The 21,074-nt window shown below is 44.5% G+C and overlaps 1 protein-coding gene across 1 annotated transcript; it reads left to right on the top strand.

Moving 5' to 3' along the window:
• The first annotated feature begins 1,055 nt into the window (after positions 1 to 1,055).
• Positions 1,056 to 20,799, top strand: NTSR2 (neurotensin receptor 2). The gene is given in 8 exon segments (XM_004373097.2): positions 1,056 to 1,134; positions 12,561 to 13,013; positions 13,016 to 13,191; positions 17,699 to 17,738; positions 17,741 to 17,908; positions 17,911 to 17,970; positions 19,589 to 19,679; positions 20,655 to 20,799. Coding segments are annotated over 8 exon segments (1,212 nt in total).
• Positions 20,800 to 21,074: the final 275 nt, after the last annotated feature.

A 21,074-nucleotide genomic window follows, 5' to 3' on the forward strand; every position in this document is an offset into this window, starting at 1 on the left:
CCAGTAGGGCCTGTTGCTTCTGAAAGAAAATTAGCTGCCAGGAAGATGGATTTGATTCAGGATCTGACGAGCGCGACCAGCTGCAGGCTCTGTCAGCCTCAAGCAAGCCACACTCCCTCACTCTATTTCCCTTTCAGCTCCAGCATTCTGGGAGGCGGGGATGCTGAACCTTCTGCCCTGTGCTGAGGGTGGAGGGGCGGATTGGTGTCCCAGCTCCACCATTTGGGGCAGAGGTTTGATATAGCCTCACTGCAGCCAAACCTCCCTGCCTTTGTTTGGAAAAATCAGCAAGGCCCTGAGTTGTAGCCCAGGCCGGACCCTCGGCACTCACTGCCACTTAGGGTTATCTGAACACCCTCCACTCCTCCCTTGGGGTTTTCAGTGAAAATAGCTACTCTTCCACCCGCCCCCCCAAACCCCTGGCATCTAGGATGAGATCTTAGAAGGCAGTATGGTGCAGTCACTGCCTCCAGATTCCAATGGAGTCTCACCTCATCATCTGAGAAACGCTGGTTAAATGACTATTTAGGCGCCTCACGGCCACCCCGAACCTCTCCTCCTCCTGCATGCAAGACATGAGTTCCCAGCAATGTGCCTGACAAGCAGGGGGCCCTCAAAAAACCCTGGGTCCCTGTTTTGAGGATCAATGCAATGTTTATTCATTTATCATCAAAGGCAAAGGGAAAAAAAAAGCCTTTAATTCTTGAATAAGTTCTAAAACCTCCTCTAGAAATGCAGCCTCCATAGCAGGAGCCCCCGAGGAGCAAGCTAGCTGCAGCATTAATTAGAAGAAAACATGAATGCATGAATCGGTCCTCAGTGAGACTCTTAAGTACAGACATCCCAGACCCATCCCTGGGCGCAAGTGATCCGACAGGTCCCCTCAGCGCTCAGGCAGCTGGGGGTGGAAGGAAGGAAAGCAAACGCCATGTTTGCACACGGTCACGTGCGGACCTTACCCACGACCACGCTGAATCCGGGGGGTTCTTCTCCTGTGGGCGTTCCCAAGTAGAGCCACAGAGGCGCTCCTGCTCCTCCATGGCGCGGTTGGGGGGATGTTGGCTGCTGTCCGTCTGTCGATCCTGCAGAGCCTGCAGTCTTCTTACCGAGCACCAGGGGAAGAATGTCCTGCAGGCAAGAGAGAGCAGCTAATTTCGCCTGTTGAGGAGCTGGGAGGCTGGGTGACACCGGAGCCCAAGCAGGCAGCACTTCCCTTTACACCCGAGCCCGCGGGAGCCTCGGCCAAGTCACAAGATTCAGGAAAAGAGCAGAGTGTTGAACTGCAAATGCTCTCCCACCTGGGGCCTGGCCACCATACAACAAGGAGACACCTCCAGGTGGTCTGTTGAAAAGTTGCCTGAAGGATGCAAAGCTTTCCAGATGATGCCCGTTTCTATAAAATTTGTGTAAGGGGAACTAGGTGAGGGGAGGCAAATACCCAGTGGCCAACAATTGGGTGCTTGATATTCATTATCTCCCCACGAGCACTCTCTGAGGCAGGTATTATGAATAAGGCTTAAAGAGGTAATTAACTTCCCCAAGGTCACGAAGCTCTGAGTGTTAGAACTGGGACTCAAACCCAGTGTTCTGTCTCCAAAGGGGGTTTGATTGGAAGAGGTGTTAAGAAAGAGACCGTCCTCACATGCTGAGTGCCAGCAACTGTGCAAAAGGCTTCGTATGTAACAATATGCTCACTTTACCTCTACTACTACTTCCCCACAAAGCTACTGAGAATCGTTTATTTGTCAACTCACTGCCTCAGTACCATTCAGTGAATCAGGGAAAGTGGGTTCGTGGCAGGGGCGGATTACCCAATAAACAAGGTAAGCATGGGCTTACTTGTGCTTACTTAGAATCTGTAGTGAACAATTTCACATGGGTTTCACCACATTCACTACAGATGATCTGGTAAGCAAGGTAAGCACAGTGCTTACCTTGAGTTACTATTGGATAATCCACCCTGGTTTGTGGTCAGCACTACATTCCCCACACAGCCCTGGGTGGGGGGGGCTTCCTGCTGGGGCGTGGGGGTGTCATCATTGTCAGCTTCATTGTGGTCCCCAGCACCAGTCATTGCTTAGAGCTCTCCCTGTGTGAGTACGTACCCCATACACCCTATACCAGGAGCCCTGATGACATAGTGGTTAAAGCCCTCAGCCGCTAACCGAGGTCGGCAGTTTGAAACCACCAGTGGCTCTGCAAGAGAAACATGTGGTAATCTGCTAGAGATTTACAGCCTTGGAATCGACTTGATGGAGTGGGTTTGGTTTGTGTTTTTTTTTTAATACTCCATACCCGGATGCTTGGTGGCACAATGGTTAAGTGCTCGGCTGCTAATGAAAAGGTCTGCAGTTCAAACCCACCAGCTTCTCCGAGGGAGGAAGATGTGCCAATCTGCTTCTGTAAGTATCACAGCCTTAGAAACCCAATGGGGGCCGTCCAGTCTGTCCTATATGGTCGCTATGAGTCAGAGTTGACTTGATGGCAGTGGGTACACTCCATACCAGAAACCGTGCTAAGCATCTAAGATGCTTTATTGTATATAATTTTCACAACAACCCTATAAGGTTACAGACAGAAAACAGAAGCTAAATAACTGGCCGTAAGTCACAAAGCCAGGAAGCAGCAAAGCATGGCTAACCAATTAATTAGATCTAATTAGGTTCCTTTTTTTTTATTATTATGCTTTAGGTGAAGGTTTACAGAACAAATTAGTTTCTCATTAAACAATTAATACACATTATTTTGTGACATTGGTTGCCAACTCTCAACTTGTCAGCACTCTCCCCTTCTCAGCGTTGGGTTCCCCATTTCCGTTTGTCCAGCTTTCCTGTCCCCTCCTGCCTTCTTGTCTTTGCTTTGGGCTGGTGTGCCCATTTAATCTCGTATACATGGTTGGGCTATGTGTATTATTGTTTGTTTTATGGGCCAGTCTAATCTTTGGTTAAAGGGTGAGCCTCAGGAGTGACTTCAGTACTGAGTTAAAGGGGTGTCCAGGGGCCATACCCTAGGGGTTTCTTCAGTCTCTGTCAGAACAGTAAGTCTGGTATTTTACTGTGAGTTTGAATTTTGTTCTACATTTTTCTCCACCTCTGTCTGGGAACCTCTGTTGTGATCCCTGTCAGAGCACTTGATGGTGGTAGCTGGGCACCATCTAGTTGTGCTGGATTCAGTCTGGTGGAGGCTGTGGTCATTGTGGTCCATTAGTCCTTTGGACTAATCTTTCCCTTGTGTCTTTGGTTTTCTTCATTCTTCCTTGTTCCAGATGGGGTGGGACCAGTAGAGGTATTTTAGATGGCTGCTCACAATCTTTTAAGACCCCAGAGGCTACTCACCAAAGTAGGATGTAGAACATTTTCCTTATAATCTATGTTAGGCCAGTTGAGCTAGATTTCCTCCAAAACCATGGTCCCTAGCCTTCAGCCCAGTAACTTGGTCCCTATAGGAGTTTAGGATGTGTCTATGAAGCTTCTATGACTTTGCCTTGGTCAAGTTGTGCTGGCTTCCCCAGTATTGTGTACTGTCTTACCCTTCACCAAAGTTACCACTTATCTATTGTCTAGTTAGTATTTTTCCCTCCTCACCCCTCCCCTCCCTCGTAACCCTCAAAGATTGTTTCTTTCTGTGTGGAAACCTTTTCATGAGTTTTTATAATAGTGGTCTCATACAGTATTTGTCCTTTTGTGATTCACTTATTTTACTCAGCATAATGCCCTCCAGATTCATCCATGTTGTGAGATGTTTCTCAGATTCATCATTATTCTTTATTGTTGAGTAGTATTCCATTGTGTGTATGTACCATGGTTAGTTTATCCATTCATCTGTCGATGTGCACTTAGGTTGTTTCCATCTTTTTGCTGTTGTGAATAATGCTGCAGTGAACTTGGGTGTGCATATGTCTATTCATGTGATGGCTCTTATTGGTCTAGGATATATTCCTAGGAGTGGGATTGCTGGATCGTGTGGTATTTCTATTTCTAGTTTTTTAAGGAAGCTCCATATCGTTTTCCAGAATGGTTATACAATTTTGCATTCCCACCGGCAGTGCATAAGTGTTCCAATCTCCCCATAGCCTCTCCAACATTTGTTGTTTTCTGTTTTGTTGATTCATGCCAGTAATGCTGGGGTGAGATGGTATCTCATTGTAGTTTTAATTTGCATATCTTTACTAGCTAGTGATCACAAGCGTTTCCTCATGTGTCCGTTAGCTGCCTGAATGTCTTTTTTAGTGCAGTGTCCATATCCTTTGCCCATTTTTTAACTGGATTATTTAACTTTTTTTTGTACAGGTGTTGGATTTTCCTATAGCTTTTAGAGATTAGAACTTTGTTGGATATGTCATGGCCAAAAATTTTTTCCCAGTCTGTAAGTTCTCTTTTTACTCTTTTGGTGAACTCTTTTGATGAATGTGTGTTTAATTTTTAGAAGATTCCAGTAATCTAGCTTATCTTCTGGTGTTTGTGTATTGTTAGTTATGGTTTGTATCCTATTTATGCTGCATATTAGGGCCTCTAGTGTTGACCCTATTTTTAATTCCATGATCTTTATAGTTTTGGGATTTATATTTAGGTCTTTGATCTATTTTGAATGAGCTTTTGTGTATGGTATGAAGTACAGGTCCTGTTTCTTTTTTTTGCAGATGGACATCCAGTTTTGCCAGCACCATTTGTTAAAAAGATTGTCTTTTCCCCATTTGATGTTCTTTGGGACTTTGTCCAAGATCAGGTGATCACAGGTGGATGGATTTACATCTGGGTTCTTGCTTCTGTTCCATTGGTCAATGTGTCTGTTGTTGTACCAGTACTAGGCTGTTTTGACTACCGTCACTGTATAGTAGGTTCTGAGGTCAGGTAGTGCAAGGCTTCCTACTTGGTTCTTCTTCTACAATAATGTGTTACTCATCTGAGGCCTCTTTCCTTTCCATATAAAGTTAAGGATTAGTTTTTCCATCTCATTAAAGAACGCTGTCGGTGTTTGGATTGGGATTGCATTGTATTTGTAGATTGCTTTGGGTAGAATTGACATTTTCACAATGTCGAGTCTACCTATCCATTCGCATGGTATGTGTTTCCATTTATGTAGGTCATTTTTGGTTTCTAATTAGATTTCTTAATCTAATTCTAGTCTTTCCATGAGCTTTGGATTCTTTCTAAAAAGGTGATGGTGCTGGGCCCAGATGAGCTAACTTTTAAAGAGACTTGTGCCAGGGTGGGAGAAGGGCATGTCACTAGGGCAGTTTCTGGGCCAGGCTGAGAGCAGAGGGCAAACTGCAAGAGTGGGCATGAGGCTGTGATCTGGTTTGACAGGGACCGAGGAGAGGATTTTGCAAGTTAATACAGAGAGAGAAAGGGTGATACTTCAAGTGCATAACAAGGATACAGGAGAGGATTTTAGAATATTGAAATTTGAGCATGTTGGAGGCTGACGAAGAGGCTAGTGGGAAGAGGCCCAGGATCTGGTCAGAGAGAGATGTTGGAGACAAAACTTGGTAAAGTGATAAGTTGGTCTCCTGACTCAACCCTTACCAGATGCTTTCCCAGGCCTCACCTCCTCCATGTCCCTGCAGCCTGTGACACAACAACTACCTCCTGACTTCTTTAAGCTCGATTCCTCTGTTGGCACCATGAAGTACCACTCCTGGTTCTCCTCCTTCCTCCCCAACCTGGCCTTCTCTGTTTTCTTTGCAGGCTCCTCTTTGTCATTACCTTCAAATGAGGGCATTGACCTGAGAGACGGGCCCCAAAGCTGCAAGCACCACAGAAAATCAAGTGCTTCCTACTGAGCATCACCTAATCTTCCCGGTGTGCCGAGGCCCTCCCTCCCGTGGCGCCCACACCATAGCACCGCTTTCTCTTCCAACCGCGATATGCACTCTTAGTTTCCTTATTTTCTTTCCATTAAAATGACACTCTATACAATTTTTACTGGAAATTTTCTCAGTTGTATCTAGTTATATAGCACAGCTTAGGGGGAAAAATGGTCTATCCAGGCTTGTTTTGAAAATTAAATGGGAAAATATATGTCAAGTGTCTGGCTTTCTTTATCTAATGAAATAAGCATAGTTACCCTCATTTTTTAAGGAGACCTGGTGGCACAATGGATGAGCACTTAGTTTCTAACCAAAAGGTCAGTGATTCAAACCCACCAGCCATTCCACAAGAGAAAGATTTGGCGATCTGCTCCCGTAGAGATTGCAGCCTAGGAAACCCTGCGGGGCAGTTCTACTCTGTCACATGGGATCTCTATGAGTTAGAATGCACTTGATACCACATGACAGCAACAACCCTCACTTTATAAATTTGGAGGTCAGTGACTTCTCCAGTGTGACTCGTCTGGTAAGGGGCATTGTGGTACCTGATCCCAGGCTCCACATTCCCAGGTCACTATGCCATGATCCTGGCCACTAGGATGTTGATACCCCTGCCTTGACCCTGGAAGAGCACAGAAAGGACAACACTCACAGCCTCAGCACTGGGTGGCTCCCCCTCCCCTGGGAATAGCTCCTACCTCCTGAGTGCCTTGAAAGTACCCTAAGTTTAAGGGAGAAAACAACAACATTTTAAGACACTTCTACTGCATTGAGCAGCCACCACTCTATTTTTAATTCGCCTGTCAGGATATTTTAAGAACCTCATGACCAACGAGTGATAATATTGTGGGTAGTTATACCTGGTCATATTTAGCATTTAGCCAGAAATCTTACAGAAGCACCGTGTATGTACCGGCAGTAAGTGCTCTGAAAGTAAGCACGTCACAGAAGCCACTGCATTTGATTAAGAAGGAACAGACGAAACAAAGTGGGGGGCAGGGGCGGGCTGCGTCTGAGCTCTGTGATTCAGAGCTCCAAGCCCGCGGTGTCATTTCACACCCCTGTTGGCAGTGTGCCCTGGCAAAAGTTCACAGGAGTGTTGGAGACAGGGCTTGATGTGTGTCACACTGCCATGTCAGGCTGCTGAAGGCCAGCACTAGTTTGGCTGGTGCATCTGGGTAACAGGGGGATGGGGAAGTAAGTATTTATGGAACTCTAGAAGCTCAGCATATAAAGAAAACAAAAATCCTCACAACCGGACCAATAAGCAACATCATGTTAAACGGAGGAAAGATTGAAGTTGTCGAGGATTTCATTTTACTTGGATTCACAATCAACGCCCATGGAAGCAGCAGTTAAGAAATCAAAAGATGGATTGCATTGGGCAAATCTGCTGCAAAAGATCTCTTTAAAGTGTTAAAAAGCAAAGATGTCACCTTGAAGACTAAGGTGCACCTGACCCAAGCCATGGTATTTTAAATTGCCTCATATGCATGTGAAAGCTGGATAATGATTAAGGAAGACCAAAGAAGAATCGACGGCTTTGAATTATGGTGTTGGCAAAGAATATTGAATATACCACGGCCTGCCAGAAGAATGAACACATCTGTCTTGGAAGAAGTACAGCCAGAATGCTCATTAGAAGGGAAGATGATGAGACTTGGTCTCACATACTTTGGACATGTTTCAAGAGAGACCAGTCCCTGGAGAACGATATCATGCTTGGTAAAGTAGAGGGTCATCGAAAAAGAGGAAAACCCTCAACAAGATGGATTGACATAGTGGCTGCAACAATGGGCTCAAGTATAACAACAATTGTGAGGATGGTGCAGGACCGGGCAGTGTTTTGTTCTGTTGTACACAGGGTCACTATGAGTCTGAACCAACTCAACGGCACCTAACAACAACAACAACAACAGAAGCTCAGCACAGTGGTTAAAGCTCATGCTCTGGAGTCAGACAAACCTGGGCTCAAACTCTGACTCTGCCCCTTAGAAGCTGGTGAGGCTCTGGGCGAATGACTTAACCAACTCTAATTAACTCCTTATCTGGGAAAAATGGGCATAAAAATAGACTGTCTCCCTCATAGGGTCATTGTAGCGAGCACAAGATGACATGCTGTCAAGTCCTTGATATGGTGCCTGGCACGTGTTAAAACCCAAAACCAAACCGATTGCCATCGAGTAGACTCCAACTCTTAGCAACCCTATAGCGTAGAGCAGAACTGCCCCATAGGGTTTCCAAGACTGTAAATCTTTACAGGAGCAGATTGTCACATCTTTTTCCCATGGAGCCACTGGTGGGTTCAAATCGCCGACCTTTCAGTTAGCAGCCAAGTGCTTAACCACTGTGCCACCAGAGATCCTAGCATGTACTGAGCCCTCAATAAATGTTAGCAACTATAAGTCCTCACGACAACTTTCAGGGAGGCAGTAATAGCTCCATTTTACAGATGAAGAAACTGAGCCTCCGTTTATTTTGGACTACCATCAGCCATAGACTCTCCCACTTTTCCTACAATAGACCTCCAGAATACTCCATTGCTGCCCCTAGTGACCACGGCCAGGAACAAGCTGAACTTCCCTAAAATATTCCCACTGTAACTATATAGCTGCTGAGGATCCACAGGGGATCTACCTCTCCCACTCGGCAACTAGACTCAATATCTGGGGGTCACTTATGAAGCCCCCAAGTGTACTGAGTAGTTTCTCATTTCTAAATCTTACTTCATGCTGAGTCCTTCCTGGAATGCTTTTCTCTTCCTCTCTTCCTTTCCAAATTCTTCCACCTTCAAGGCCCAGATCAAACCCAACTTCTTCCATGAAACCTTCCTTGATCTCTCCACTCCGCCATGGTTCCTCCTCCCTTTGACCTCTGAGGGAAAAGAGTGAGAGGCTGGGGACCAACATTTCCGAGCTCCTTCTATGGGCCAAGTGCTTTCCTTACACATATTGTGTTTAATTCTCACAATATTCTTCAAAGTTGTTGCTGTTTTTAGTTGCCATCAAGTCAGCTATCCAACTCATTGTGACTCCATGGACAACTGAAGGAAACATTGCTCAGTCCTACTCCATCTTCACCATCATTGTTATGCTCGAGTCCATTGGTGTAAATACTGTATATTTTAAATGCTTTCCAATCTAGGGGGCTCATCTTCTAGCACGGTATCGAACAATATTTTCTTGTGATCCATAGGGTTTTCACTGGCTAATTTTGGAAGTACATTGCCAGGCCTTTCTTCCCAGTCTGTCTTAGTCTGGAAGCTCCACTGAGACCAGTCCACCAGAGGTGACCTGCTGCTATTTGAAATACCGGTGGCATAGCTTCCAGCATCATAGCAACATGCAAGCCACTACAGAACTAACAAATGGTTGGTTGGTGATCCTAAAGGTTAGGTGTTACCGTTTCCCAGAAGAGGAAACTGAGGTTCAGAGAGACTCACTTGGCGAGGAGAAAATGGAATTTAGACATAGCCCTCACAGTTCAATTCCCTTATTTGATACTGAGAGTATGTCAGGGAAGGTTAGTCGTCTGTGAGTCTGTGTCTCATCATCCCAACCATCATATGGACTCCCTAAGGGTAGGGTCTACAACTCACTCATCTTTAGCACCAATAGTACCTCACACAGTGCTGAGCACACAGTGTGAAAAAAAGATCTCCATCAGGTTTTAAATCACTAATGACTTACAAAGCAAATAATATACCATGTTAATATACCATGTTATGGGCACAGGAGCCAGCCATCATCCATGCCTATGGAATTTATTGATAGATAATTTTCCTTTGTAAGCAAAAGTAGCAAAATGCCTGTTTGTCTTATTAGTTTCTTGTGGTAGATGGGTAGAGAGGGCAGCAATATTGTATTCAAATCCTGACGGTTCAGCAGTGTGCTCTGAGATATGTGTATTTTTGTATCTGGAAGGAAAAAAAAAGTCGAATCAGAAATCCCAGCAATAAGGTAGACAGTGACTGTGACTTAAACAAAATAGCCCTGACACTGGCTTAGCAATGTTACATAAATTCAAACATGCTGTAACTTCAGTGAGGGGCACTATGGGGAAAGTAAGTGATTTCTTAATCAGTAGCATCCTACCTATTTTCACTGATCAGGATCATTCAGATGTCAGCACATTTGTGCACATACACATGTGTACACATACACCCATGATTACACACACAAATGCGTGTGCACTATATCAATCAAAGTCCCAGCAGAAAACAGATGGCACACTCCGATGGGTACTGGAGAGAGGTTTAATGAAGGGACAATTTACAAGGATATGGGCAGGGTTGAGAAAACCACCAAGGAATGGTGAAGCACCCTGGGGCCAGCAAAAGGGAAGGGCCATTACCACCCTTGGGTTGGCAGAGGGGTAGGAGAGGGAGCAAGAACCTGAGCCCAAGTGTGGTAGGCAGAAAAATGCTCCCCCCAAAAGATAGTCACATCCTAATCCCTGGAACCTATGAATGCGCTATGTGACGTACATTACTTCTTCCGCCACATTACATAGTGGGGGAGAATTAAGGTTGCAGATGGAATTAAGGTTGCTAGTCAGCTGACTTTAAAACAGGGAGATTGTCCTGGATTATCTCTAAACAATAACCTGAAAAGTTACCCCAGGCCCTCTTCTCCTACCAGTCTTTGCCACTTCAGAACTGGACCATGCCTGGCATCTCTCCTTCTCATTTCAGCCTCTGTACTTCCTATGTTATTTAGGTGAATCTGACATAATCACATGGTCCTTAAAAGGGGAAGAGGGAGGCAGAATTCAAGTGTGCATCTAACAAATAATCTCTCCAGGTCATTTGCTGGCACCAGTACCAAAAACCTCCCAGGAACTGGAGACCCATTTGATGGAACCTTGCATGCAACAGGCGAGAAGGTCAGGAACCGGGACATACAAAGCAAGGAAAAATCCAGGATCCTGGCATCAGAGACCCCCTGGCCTTTTAAGAAAGGGGTCCTATGCAATTGTACAGGATGCATGCCCATGAATTCAGCCCTGTTGATTATTGATCTCTATTATTTCTTGTGTAGCTATTTAATAAAGTTATCATATTAATGTTTCCAGTCACATACCCAGCCTCAAAAACCTTCCAGGGTAAGAGTATAGTAAAAGTAAATTTATGTAAGCTTAATTTCAGTTGGAGTATGGTTACATAACCATATGGAAGATTAAAGTAATTATCATTGATTGGGTCATAACAACTTAACTGAAGTAAAAAAAAAAAAAAAAAAAAAAATCAGAGGACCTGGTTCTAATTCCAGTTCTTCCCCAATAAATGCCAGGGTTGTCAGGGTAAGAAGAGAGGACCTCTGGAGGGTCTTTCAGCTCTAAAGTTCTGGAGTCCTCTATGAGTTCAGGAAAGAGGCCAATGAAAAGCTTTAAAACATGCTAAACACACTCCTTTTCCTCTCCTCTCACTGCTACATGAGAACGACATTCTCAAAGGCTTGGGAGAAATCATGATACCATGAGGATTTATCTGTCAGTAAAAAGGGATTCCTTAGGGATATTTGTTAAGCACTGAAAAGCCCTTTAGAAAGAAGTATAACATCTGCCGAGTGTTGTGGAAGAAACCCCCCAAAATCTGGGGGCTTGGCATAGGAGGGGCTTCTACCCAGGATACAGGCTGAACTCCATTTTGTTCAGACCTGAAAAAAGTAAGAGGCGGCCAAGCTGAGCTCACAGTAATGGGTTACTCTGCACTGACTCAGAGAAGATGAGGGAGGCAGAACAGCAACTCCTCTCAGAAAGAATGTTTACAAAAATTGCCCCCTGTTCTTGAGAGATGTGGGCTGGCTCCATATCTAAAAGCATGCAGGGAGAGCTCTGAATAAAAGATTAACCCAAATCACTCTGAGTAAGCAGGGGAAGGGGACAGAAAAGTATGTACTCAGAATGTTCTAGGAAGCATATGATGAAAATGCAATGTCCTCAGACACAATTGCTTTGCACAGCTGGTCTTCTGGAAAGAGATAAGAAACTGATATGAAGAAAGAGCTGATTTTGAAATGTTCATAGAATTAGTCATGTTTTTATGGATAAAAGCTCAACTTTGTTTCCAGAAAGGCAGAGTGCTTGGTTTCACTTTGCAAACTGAGCATGTTTTGGGTTTGAACTGTCTCAAGCCTTCAATAAATCTCTTTGCTTTTATTTTAACAGAGTAGAAATCCCTGGTCTTTGACAGTGTTTAAGTGCAATTCCTTTCCAAGCCATCTCTGGAAACTTCCTTGAGAGAAAAGGAACTGCAAGGAAGTCCTCCCAGAAGGGGTGCCCACAACAGATCGTAGGAGCGTGAAGCGCACAGGCCTAGGCACATAGTACACTCTAGACCCCTGGTTATGCTGCAGGTCAGGAGCTGTCACAGATTCGCTCATTTAATCTTCGCAGAAATTCTGAAATGTGGATAATATTTTACAGTTGCAGGTATAGTTTCAGATAGGTTAAAAAAACTTGCCCAAAGTCACAGAGCTAGCAAATGGTAGAGTCCCTTCCAATTCATGTCTGTTTGGCCCCAAAAAGAGTCCACTTTCCACCCAGCGCGTGCTTTCTTGGATTGAACTGAACAGAAAAAGGTGAACACCACCAACAGGCATGATCCCGCGTTTGCTCAGGGGGACCATTCAGAGGGCGTGTCTTCCCAGTTCTGGAGGTTCCCACCGAGAAGGACGCTCTCGCTGACCCCAGTCTCCCGGGCAGTGAGAGAGAACTTAAGTTTCAGGGAGGTAGCGCAGGCCTTGGGCAGGAACGGAGACCGAGGCTAGCAGTCCGCGGTCCCCGAGAGCCACCCGCAGCGCAATGCTGAGCCTGGACGCCCGGCTGGGAGGGGACACGCGCCTCTGCGCCAAGGTGCTCTTCACTGCGCTGTACTCGCTCACCTTTGCTCTGCGCACGGCGGGGAATGCGCTGTCCGGCCACGTGGTGCTGAAGGTGCTGGCCAGACCCCGGGTCGCCTGCACTAACGTGCTCAGCCTGGCGCTCCCCGTCCTGTGGCTGCTGCTGCTGGTCAGTTTCCCTATGGAGCTCCACAGCCTCGTGTTGTTCCACTACCCCAGGGTCTTCGGCGACCCGGGCTGCCGCGGTTGGTACTTCGTGCGCCAGCTGTGCGTCGACGACACGGTCGTCAGTGTGGCCAGCCTGAGCGCCGAGCACTGCCCGGCTGTGGGCCGACCCCTGCGCGCCCGCCGCCTGCTGACACCCGCAGGCCCCGGAGCCTGCTCTTGCTGGTCTGGGTCCCCTCGCTTGGCCTCGCCCTGCCCATAGCAGTCATCATGGGGCAGAAGCACGAGCTGGAGACGGTGAGCGAGGAGTCGGAGACCGCCTCGCGCGTGTGCTCCGTGCTAGTGAGCCACATCAGGCTCCAAGTCTTCATCCAGGTAATGGCAAGACGGCTCCTCCAGAACAGCTGATACGGGGAGGAGCGAGGGAGGAAAGGAGGGCTTGGCCTGTGTTTTCACCTCTGATACTCCAACCATCCCGAAACTTGGGTCATTGGCCTCATTTTACAGAAGACGTGGGTATAGACTTGGCCAAAGTGAAACAATAAGAGAAGTCCAGATATGAATTCAAGGTTGACTCTGAAAGTCTATGCTCCTACCACTCATACATGAGTGGTGCTCAAACTTTGCTGGGTATAAAAATTACCTGGGGAGTTTGTTACAAATTCAGATTCCATGACCCATACTGGCTTCTGATTCAGTGGGCCCCAGAGGCAGCATTCAAACAAACTCCCCAGGTGAATCGAGAGCAGGATTCCTGTGGCCCTCTCCAGAGGTCGGATAGGGAAGGGGAAGACACTCCGGATCTCTTTTGGGGACCCTGCTCAGGCTTCTAGCCTCATTTCCTTATTATTATCCCAACCTCTCCTCCCTCAGTCTTGCCTCCCCCAGGCAGGGCCCGTAACTCCTGTCCTCACACGTACCTAACCTAGTATTTTCTGGCATTTAAGTTGAAAGACATTTTCTCTGCTCTCTCCCTTTCCAAATTTCTTATCATTCAAAGTGAAGCTCTCACCTAAAGCCTTCTCCCAATGCCCCGACACCCGGGGCTCTCTCCCCTCTCTTCTGAATTCTCTCAGCATGTGAGGTAAGGCATTTATGGTCCTTTTGAAAAGCCTTTTCTGAAAGTGATTCCCACCTTTTCTTAGTGTTCATCTCAGGTCCCGCGTGGGGTGGTGGAACTAGTGGAACGGGGAGCAGACAACCTGGGCTTGAGGCTGCTCTGGCCCAGTTATGTGCCAAGAAGAAGGTTTTTTATCTTAGTTTCCACATATGTAGGGTGGGAATTATAATAATGCCTTGCTCTCACTGATCTTTTTAAAGGGAAAACTTTAATTTTTCCTGTAAAAAAATTTCAAAACATTCAAACAACAAAGAATATACTAAACAAAATAACAAAAGTCAAAAAATAATTACAAAACAAGAAATAAATGGTTGAAAAATGTCAACTCTCCTCTAAGTTAATCCATGAATTTAGGCTAAACTAACAAAAATATTAATGTTCAGCTGGGGGTATCACTGTTGTTTTGGTTTGGAGGTGGGCTTATATGCTATTTTAAAAAACAATAGCCCATAAACCCCACACCAAACTCGTTGCCATCAAGTCGATTCCGACTCATAGCGACCCTATAGAATAGAGTAGAACTGCCCCATAGGGTTTCCAAGGAGTGGCTGGTGGATTTGAACTGCTGCCCTTTTTGTTAGCAGCCAAACTCTTAACCACTGCGCCACCAGGGCTCCAAAAATAGTCCATAGCATATAGAAAAAAAATTTTTTTTTGTTCATTTCACATGCCTTCACATGCGCATGTCAAAGTTCAATTGTAGCTTAAGTAATAGTGAATATTTTATTTCGATCAAAATATGATACTTAGACTATCTAATTCTAGATGATTCAATGAAGTGGAAATTATGTATTCATAAGAATTATACTAAAATAATCTATTTGAAGGACATAATCTTAGGAAATATAATTTCATCAAACTTCAACAAGAATGAATGCAGCATCAATTAAATAACAACAGTTAAACTAAAAAGAAATCTATCAAAATTACTTTGAAAGAAAGAAAATACAGGCAAATACCCAGCTGTTGTGGATGAGCAGGACCAGCTGATAGGAAAGCTGAGCTACCCCTGCCTGTGACCCTGGTCCCTGAGCCCTCTCAGCCTAACCCTCCTCCTCCCTGGAGGATCCTGCACATTACAGCCACAGAGCAGCATGGGATACTCATCTACTCCCAGAATCCTCCAGGCAGGTTCTGAGCTGCAGCAGAATAGAAAGTGCACTGCTGCTCACACTTCAGGCTGACTGTAGCTTTCTGCTGGGACCTGGTGTGGACAATAGGAATGAACCCTGCAGACCACATGTTCAAAATGTCTGGTAGCCACGTCCCACCACTCTTCACAGACTGCGGTAGTGGCTTCCAGATTGTACCTATTTTGGAGTTAGACTTGGGTAAAAAAAAAGTGCTAAGCAAGATTTGTGTTGTGAATAAACTACTTGCATAGTTTACTTGACATGGTTCGGACTGACCAATGCATTTTTTCAGTAACAGTCTGTAGTGCTGAAGCTGTGAAATGTGCTAGGGGCAAGCATTTGACATTGTATGTAGTGAATCCTTTCACTGTAACAGCATTATTTGACAAATAGCCCATAAAAAAATGTTTAACTTGAAGCACACGATATATGTTAGCACAACAAAATAACCAGATTCAAATTAGGATTCTTTTGACAAACTTTTCTTTTTAGTGTCTTACTAAGTGAATTGATTCACTTTCCATATTAATCAGTGTTCTTAGACAAAGAAAATTTCTCATGGTTTTTGAAAGTGCACAAAACCATGTAGTTTTTACAGAAAGATTTTAAAACTTCCAAAGATTAATAATCAGTGTATGAATGTATTTTTACTTTCAATCTCTGTCGACTGGTATGGAAGCTACAATTTGATAGTAATTAAGTATGTTGTCATTGATCAAAACTTTGGTTCAGCAACAAATTAAAATGATTTTCATGGACAGTGCTTTATTTTTCCCTCGGTGCTGCTGATTTGTGAACATACATTAAGACTGGGGGAAAAAAAAAGCATAAGTAGTAACTCCATTAAAAGGCGCAACACCAATTCAGATATTTTGTACTGATTGTAAAGTTGGTTGGTATAGTGTTATTAAAATATGGTTCAGTTCTTTTTCTTTTTAAAAATGTTTGCAAAGGGAAAGGAGTAGGAGAGCCTTAGACGTAATGAAGAAAAGACCTAAAACACACATGTATTCTGAATTTTTAAAAGGATACATTTTTAAAAATATGATATTATATAATAAACTTGTTTTTCATAAGTCAAAAAATGCCAAATGATAATACAAAGCTACTAATGTAAAACAGAGTCCCCTTCCGCCACAATGGATTCATATTTTCTAGTCTAAAGGGAACTACCACCCACTCTTAGCTGTTGCTACTCTGCTTACATATTCGTAATGAACATGTGTGTTTATTTCCAAGTTTTAAATTGTATCCACTGTCTTCTAACTGTAGAGAATGAGCATTTGGCTATCTTACCTTCCCACCGCAAACCTCCACACACCACATTCACACACTTACACTTCCCTCGCCATCCTTCCAGTATGATTACATAGTGGTATTTGGTTAGATTTATGTTCGGTATTTATATTATTGAGCTTATTATGTAAACATTTTCCCCCGATGAGTCATGTCATATATTTTCATTATATTTCTTTTCCAATACAGCTTTTATTTTCTTTGCAGTTAATAATAATCTTTTTTTCACTTGCTTAGCTGTCTGTGAGTCAGAATCGACTCGACGGCAATGGGTTTGGCTTGGTTTTGGTTAGTTGTCTATGTACCTATTTCTAATTGGTTTTCAACTCACTCCGGTAAGTGTAAATACCATTTCAGTGTGTTCAGAACCATCAGATAATCTGCCAGTTTCACATCTTATTTTTCGGTCATCTCCCAGAGCCCTCTCTACCCTTGATCCAATCTGACTGACTTCTCCCCAGGCCTGCTGCACAGCTGTCTTCTTGGCAATTCCCTCCCGTCACTCCGGTAAACCTCTTTTCGATCCTCTGTTGGTGACCTTATTTTTGAATGCCAGGTCTCCCTAGTTATTGGCCTATAACTTTATTTTTAATGAAACATATTCTGTTGTAATCTCCTGAGACCCAAGGAAAGGTCTGTGGAAGGTAAAAAAAAAAAAAATTAAGAATTTTTATGTCTTAAGATTTTTTTATTTTATTCTCACATTTGTCATAATATGGCTGGGTATAAAGTTTTAAGGTGGAAACTATTTTTCCTCAAAATCTTACAGTATTGCTCCATTATTTTCTAGCTTCCACTGTTGTTTTTAAGAAGTCTTGTATCATTCTGGTTCCCCATCCTTGTATATCACTTGTTTTATCTCTTCTGAAGCTTTTACGATTGTCTTTTGATCCCTGGGGTGGTAAAGTCACCAGGACATGCCTTGCTGTGGGTCTGTTTTCTTCCATTGTTCTGGGCACCCAGCTGGGGGAGGGGGGGCTTTCAATCTAGAAGCTCATATCCCTCCATTTTGGGGATGTTTTCTTAAATGTGTGTGTGTGTTTATAATTTCCTACCCTCTGTTTTCTCTATTCATTTTTTTTTTCTGGAATCACTATTATTTAGATGATGAAAATCCTAGACTAATCCCAGATTTTCTTATCTTTTCTTTCCTATTTTCATTTCTTTCTCCTTATTTTCTGAGAATTCTCCCAACTTTATCTTCTAACCCTTCTGTGACCCTCTTCTGCTGCTCCAGATTCCTGGGCCCTTGGACCCAGCTTTATGGCCAGAAAGTCACAAACCCTTGAGTTGCCTTATAGAACCACCATAACCCTTGGAATTGCCTTTACAGGTGAATGTACTGGTGCCCTTTGTGCTCCCCTTGGCTCTAACTGCTTCCTGAACAGGGTCACTGTGAACCACCTGGTGTCCCTCTGCTCCCAGATGCCATCCACTTCTGCCCCAGATGACTCTGCCCCCCACCGCCTGGAGCTAATGAGCAAAGAGGGTCTCTCTCGCTTCAGCACTTGGAGGAAGATGCTTTCCCTGACGGGCCAGGCCAACCAGTGAGATGCAAGGAATCCAGCCAGATCCATGGCCTCCAGCACAGCATCCAGATTCTTAGTTAAGTCCTCTGTAACACATCCTGAGAGAAAGGGTCTCAGGGCCCTACGCCCATCTCCACCAAACCCTGGCTGAGGGACCTTGAACAAGTTACTACCTCTCTCTAGGCCTAATTTCCACCATGCCTCAAGGGCAGCCAAGGAATTTTATAATCACTAACAGGCTTCCTGCAAGGTTCAGTAGTATAATTAAGGAAGGAACGAGAATGCTATACATGAAACCTCTGATCTGCTCCAAGGTGTAGTACACAAAGGCAAGAAGATGCTTGGCTACTTCTCAGGAAGTCTGGCTGTATGAAGTAATAAGAAAAGTGCTTATATTTAAGGGCCTTCAGATCTGGAATTGTGGACTCTCAGATTCTCTGGGTCCCTAAGTCCATTTCCCACCAACTCTCCACTTTCCCCACTGCAACACTGATCAGGTTTGTTTGTGTAAACTTAGCCTTGTGAAAGAAACAAAAAGGCACAAAAAAAAAAAAAAAAAACCAAAGGTCTCTCCAAGTATCTGTTGTAACTCAGACACTAAGATCTAGGAGGATAGAGTTAGTAGGTATCTGTTTTCATCAAGGTCACGGTCTTGTGCATAAAACAGTAATGTAAGAGATAAGTATAATGCTCTATGATAAGTAATACAAAATCAGCACATAAAAGTGTCTGGGCTTCATCTTATAGCAAATGGGTAGTCACTGAAAGAGTCAATGCCCAGGAGTGACAGGAAGGATTTACTCTTTACCTATATTGCACTCAACAGCTCTTTGGAGGATGGACCATATACAGTGGTTCTCAAACTTTAGTGTGCATAAGAATGATCCAGAGAGTTGGAACACAGAGATTGCTGGAGCCCACACCCAGAGATTCAGATTCAGAAGGCTTGTGGAGGGCCCAAGATGCTTAATTTCCAACAAGCTCTAGTTGATGCTATTGCTGCTAGTCCCTGGACCACACTGGACTAGAGGATGGAATTGCTTTTTGGGATAGGTGTAGGAGGAAGGGATGGAAGGGTTATAAGATTAGGGACAAAGGGACCAATGAGGGATTGTTGTCATAGACCGGTGGAGAGAACACAATGACCTCATAGTGTGGAGCAGAGGAGGGCAGGAGGAAGGAATGGAGAGGAGAGATGCTAAGGAGAAACTTTTTATAGGCTTGATTTACAGAGTAAGAAGAAAATAGGAAGACACTGGTTAATGGTTTTAGTGCTAGATGGACAGTGGTACCATCAATCAGAAAAAGTAATAGAGAAGGGAGAGGTTTTGTAAGACAGAAAAGACATTTAAGTTTTGTTGTATATGAGGTTAGATACTAAGTAGAAATAGCTAACTATCATTTGGGAATATATTCTAGTGTCCAGAAGGAGGTCATAGAAGTGTGCCATTGTACAGGTCTTAGTTGAAATGACTATTTACCCAGAAGAAAGGAAAAAGCAAAATTTGGGAACAGAATCAGAAAGGGTTGTATTAAGTAACCTCAATGTTCCCTTGCAACCCTTAGACCCCAGGAAAAAGTTACAGGGAAATGTGGTTGTCACCTTCTGGCATCTTCCTGTCTGGAATTGACATAACTGAGGACATGCTTGCTGTCTGTCTGTTGCTGTGTCTCTCTCTCCAGTTTTTCTGCAGGAACCATCATGGCTGCGTATGTTGTGTGCTGACTGCTGCACCATGCCTACAGGCTCATGTACTGCTACATCACTGATGACAGGTGGACCGAGTTAAGTGTGTTGTAAGTGCTCCCCACACAGTGAACAGGTCCATTGGGCTTGGCCTGGGGTTGCCATTGCTGGGTCCTCTGAAACTCTGGCCTCCATTTCAGCTGGTCCTATCTGGGTCTGCACCTTTAAAATCTCCCAGCTTGGGGTGGGGAACAGGACATTATCTATAAACCTCTCTGAACTCATAAGGCCATGTGAGTGAGTGGCCTTGTTGGTGGTAGTCAGTCAGGATTGTGGGCATCCTGAGGAGATAGGGAAGCCTACAGGCTAGGGAGGAGAAGGCCATGCTGAAGGAAAGAGGGAGGAAGACTCAGATCCATGATTCCATGGGCTAACAAAGGCCCCTTAGACAGAGACCAGGACACGCACACCTTTTTATGACATGGTTGAAGAATAGTAGAGAATTTATTATCCTCTATTTGAAAAGCACTGTGTCCCTGATCATAAATGGGAGTCAAACATCCAAGAGAATAGAGATTCTATGTAGCCTCCAGGTAAACAGCTGTGTCAACAGGTGCCACATTCTCTGGAGTTACCAACACCCCCCACACACACGTGCACATGCAAAGTCTTTTGCATCCCCAGAGAATCTCTGCAATAAGAAGCATGGATTCTCAGAAAGACTTTCACATCTTGGTATTTCACTTGTGCTTGGCTACACCCAGCAGTACAGGACTCCCAAGATCTCGGTGGCCTGGAAGGACTTCTCTATCAGCAGATGTTGCTTTTACTGTGCAGATGCCTGGGAACTACAGCTGGTGGCCTGGGATCATAGAGGCTGAGTGGACTGGATCAGCCAAGGGCAGCTGGTGTTGACAGAACGTTTGTTGAATTCACATCATGCATTCTACTAGAAAGCATTCCTTCCTCACCTAACTGTTTGGAGGACAAATACATTCTTCACCAGAGCAAGGGGTGGACGCTGTGAGAAGATGACAGGTTCTCTAACCAAGCTCTATGGGTTTCTCTTCCAGCACAGTCTATGATTTCTATCACTACTTCTGCATGGTGACTAATATGCTTTTCTATGTCACTTCAGCAGTGACCCCTGTCCTCTACAACACTGTGTCCTCCTCCTTCAGAAAACTCTTCCTGGAATCAGTCAGCTCCCTCTGTTGAAAGCACCACGCCATGGAGCCATTACACCTGGGTGTCCCAGAGCCCCATGCTTGTAGATACAACTTCAGGCTCTGCGGATACCTCAGAAACCCTAAACTAAATGAAATACAAGAATGAACAGAACAAACTGACTGACTACTTAGTTGCCTAGCATGTTAGACAAGCAATTGTATCACTAATAATGCAGGCTTTACCATCACATGGAACCTCAGCTCTGACACTTAACAGCTGTGCCACTGCAGGCAAGTCACTTAATACCTCTTAGCCTCAGTTTC

Source organism: Trichechus manatus, unplaced genomic scaffold (assembly GCF_000243295.1).
Source record: "Trichechus manatus latirostris isolate Lorelei unplaced genomic scaffold, TriManLat1.0 scaffold00023, whole genome shotgun sequence".
Taxonomy (NCBI): Eukaryota; Metazoa; Chordata; class Mammalia; order Sirenia; family Trichechidae; genus Trichechus; species Trichechus manatus.